At 49.1% G+C, this 2,378-nt stretch overlaps 1 protein-coding gene across 1 annotated transcript; it reads left to right on the top strand.

The window, feature by feature from the left end:
* Nucleotides 1–6: 6 nt before the first annotated feature.
* Nucleotides 7–1,469, top strand: LOC119348312. Its single transcript, XM_037616506.1, has 2 exons — nucleotides 7–32; nucleotides 523–1,469. Exon 2 carries the CDS (start codon nucleotides 554–556, stop codon nucleotides 1,220–1,222), a length of 669 nt encoding a protein of 222 aa, XP_037472403.1. The 5' UTR covers nucleotides 7–32; nucleotides 523–553; the 3' UTR covers nucleotides 1,223–1,469.
* The last annotated feature ends 909 nt before the right edge of the window (nucleotides 1,470–2,378 follow it).

Below are 2,378 nucleotides of genomic sequence, written 5' to 3'. Positions count from 1 at the left end.
GCAACGCCGGATGCCGCCGCCGGCATCGGCAGGTAACAAATGGGTCAATCCCCACCACGCCCCTCTCTGCTTCCGCGTTCCCGGCGCGTTTTATCTCAACGCCCCCTCCCCCCGCGCCTCGCCGGCGGCGCCTAGCCTAGAGTAGAATCGAGCCCAACCGCGGCGGAGTCGAGGGAACGCCCAAACCGGTCGAGGTTCTAGGTCGCCGCCCGCTCCCGCCTCCGCCCCTTTGCCGCACCTCTCCGGGTCGCTGTTGGCTGCGCCGAGCAACTAGGCCACCTCTCCGCTCGTGCCCGGCCGCCGGCCTGCCTCCCCCCTCTCGCCGCGCGTGCTCGCCTCGCCCTGCCGCCGGCCTATCGCGGCGAGGATTAGTAGGTGCGGGAGGATTAGCCGGCGGGCGAAATGACTACCCCCACACACACCAACCAGTACTAGAATTATGCTAATTTTTTACAATCAGTACTAGAATTATGCAATTTGAGTCATCTCAAATGGTTCTTAACAATGCGACCCATTGAACAGATCTGCTGAGGTTGCTGCTCTCCTGAACAAGATGGTGGATGGTCTGGGAGCAACGGTTCTGCACATCTCCGGGACCGGGAGCCACGAATTCACAGTCCATCCATCAACTCACCTTTTGATACAAGCCCTGCAGAATTACTCTCGAAGCACATATTTGGTGGAGCCAGTGCATCACACCACTGCCCCTTGCTCTCACATGGTCGATTGCTGGGCAGCCAAGCTCGAGGAAGATGCAGAGATGATACGCCAAGGCGAAAAGGGTGTGAAATACATATTCCTTATGAATAACACATGTCTTGTTTTGCAAATGATGGGGCGTCCAGGGGCAGCATCTTTCGCCGGTGCTCAAGAATTGGCGAGTAGGCTGACATCAATGGTGGAGCTGTACAAGAAGTGCTACTTGGACGAGTGTTGGGCTCCTCTGCATCGCTTAAACTTGGACATGTTTGCTGCTGAATTTCGTGCCACCTGTGACTGCCAGTCGACATGGAAGGTCGGCGCTGAGCTCAGGTGCAACCTGCGGCAGGAGATTGTGGATTTCGTTGTTCCGCCGTATGAGGCGTCCTTGTCTGACCGAAGCGCATGTTCAGGGCCGTCCTTTTCGTTGTTGAAACGAATGGTGTTCGGAGGGAAGAAACAAAAGAGGTATGATACTGGTGCCCAACTGGAAGGGAAGATAAGAGGATTGTTTGAGGGATGAGCAATCTCCTCTCCTCTCCTGTCATCATCTTGATTGTTGCACCCATGCCTGTATATCTTTCTCTCTTTGGAAAGGGTCCGTTCTCTAATGCAATGCGTTACATAGATGCCATTGTCACGATAGTTTTAGTCTTTTAGAGACTAGACTAGAGTTGTGCTTGCCAGGCCGTTTTTGTTGGAAACCTTCATATGTGTATGTTTGACATGCATGTATGGCTCATCGGTGGCAAGTTGGAATATAAATGAAATTGATCACACACACTCTTCTCAATGTACTGTATGATTTTCTTTCCTGTGCTTTTTCTCTCCTCCGAGTTGCTCTGCAGATATTGTTTCTTTCTTGGCCACCATTTGTCCTAGGTGTCGAACCAACCATTTTTATCAGTACTTTGTCCAATTAGTTTCTGGAGCGGAAACGGAGGTCTCGCTCGCTGCTATTTTAATGATGAGAAGAATCAAATAGATCAAAAGATCTATGCAATTTATTTAGATGAGTATTAAAAATTAAATGGCATGATGACATGATGACATGATGCAATGCAAAAATAAAAGAGCAAGCACAAAAGAAACACATGGCAAAACTCGGAATAGCTGGAAGTCTTCTGGAGCGTCGGTCTCGGGGCGTTACAACACTCCACCACTACAAGAGGATCTCGTCCCGAGATCTAGAATGGCACCGGAGGGAAAACGGAAGAGAAAAGAGAAGAGGTAAACCAAATTGCTTCTTTGACAAACGAGTGAAACCAAGAACCTCGCGAGGTTAAACCAATTCAAGAAAAGAATACAACGAAGGTGAACTAGGTCGAAAACACTCCGTTAGAAAAGAGGGACAAAGAGCATTACGAGAACTTGAAGGTTGCAAAGACATGAATCAAGAGTTTAATGGACAAGATAGAATTCGAAACCACTCCGGTTAAAACAAGATGAGAGGGGAAGAATTCGGGCAGTACTCCGGTTGAACATGGAAGGAATAGAACATGAACTTGAGAAGATGGGATGTTACTTGATGAAATCAACAACACACTGCCTCCGGAACTATTGAAAGAATGGCACAATGGGTAAGAAGGATTTCAGACAGCTCTCCAGTTGAGGAAGGAGGGAAAACTTGATAAGATTAGAGAACTCGAATGAAAACACGACACTCCGGTTAAATGGAT

Source organism: Triticum dicoccoides, unplaced genomic scaffold (genome assembly GCF_002162155.2).
Source record: "Triticum dicoccoides isolate Atlit2015 ecotype Zavitan unplaced genomic scaffold, WEW_v2.0 scaffold88301, whole genome shotgun sequence".
Classification (NCBI taxonomy): domain Eukaryota; kingdom Viridiplantae; phylum Streptophyta; class Magnoliopsida; order Poales; family Poaceae; genus Triticum; species Triticum dicoccoides.
This window is presented reverse-complemented; position numbering and strand designations above follow the sequence as displayed.

Coding starts and splice junctions, on each gene's coding strand:
- LOC119348312 (XM_037616506.1), top strand. CDS start 554: ATGGTGGATGGTCTGGGAGCAACGGTTCTGCACATCTCCGGGACCGGG.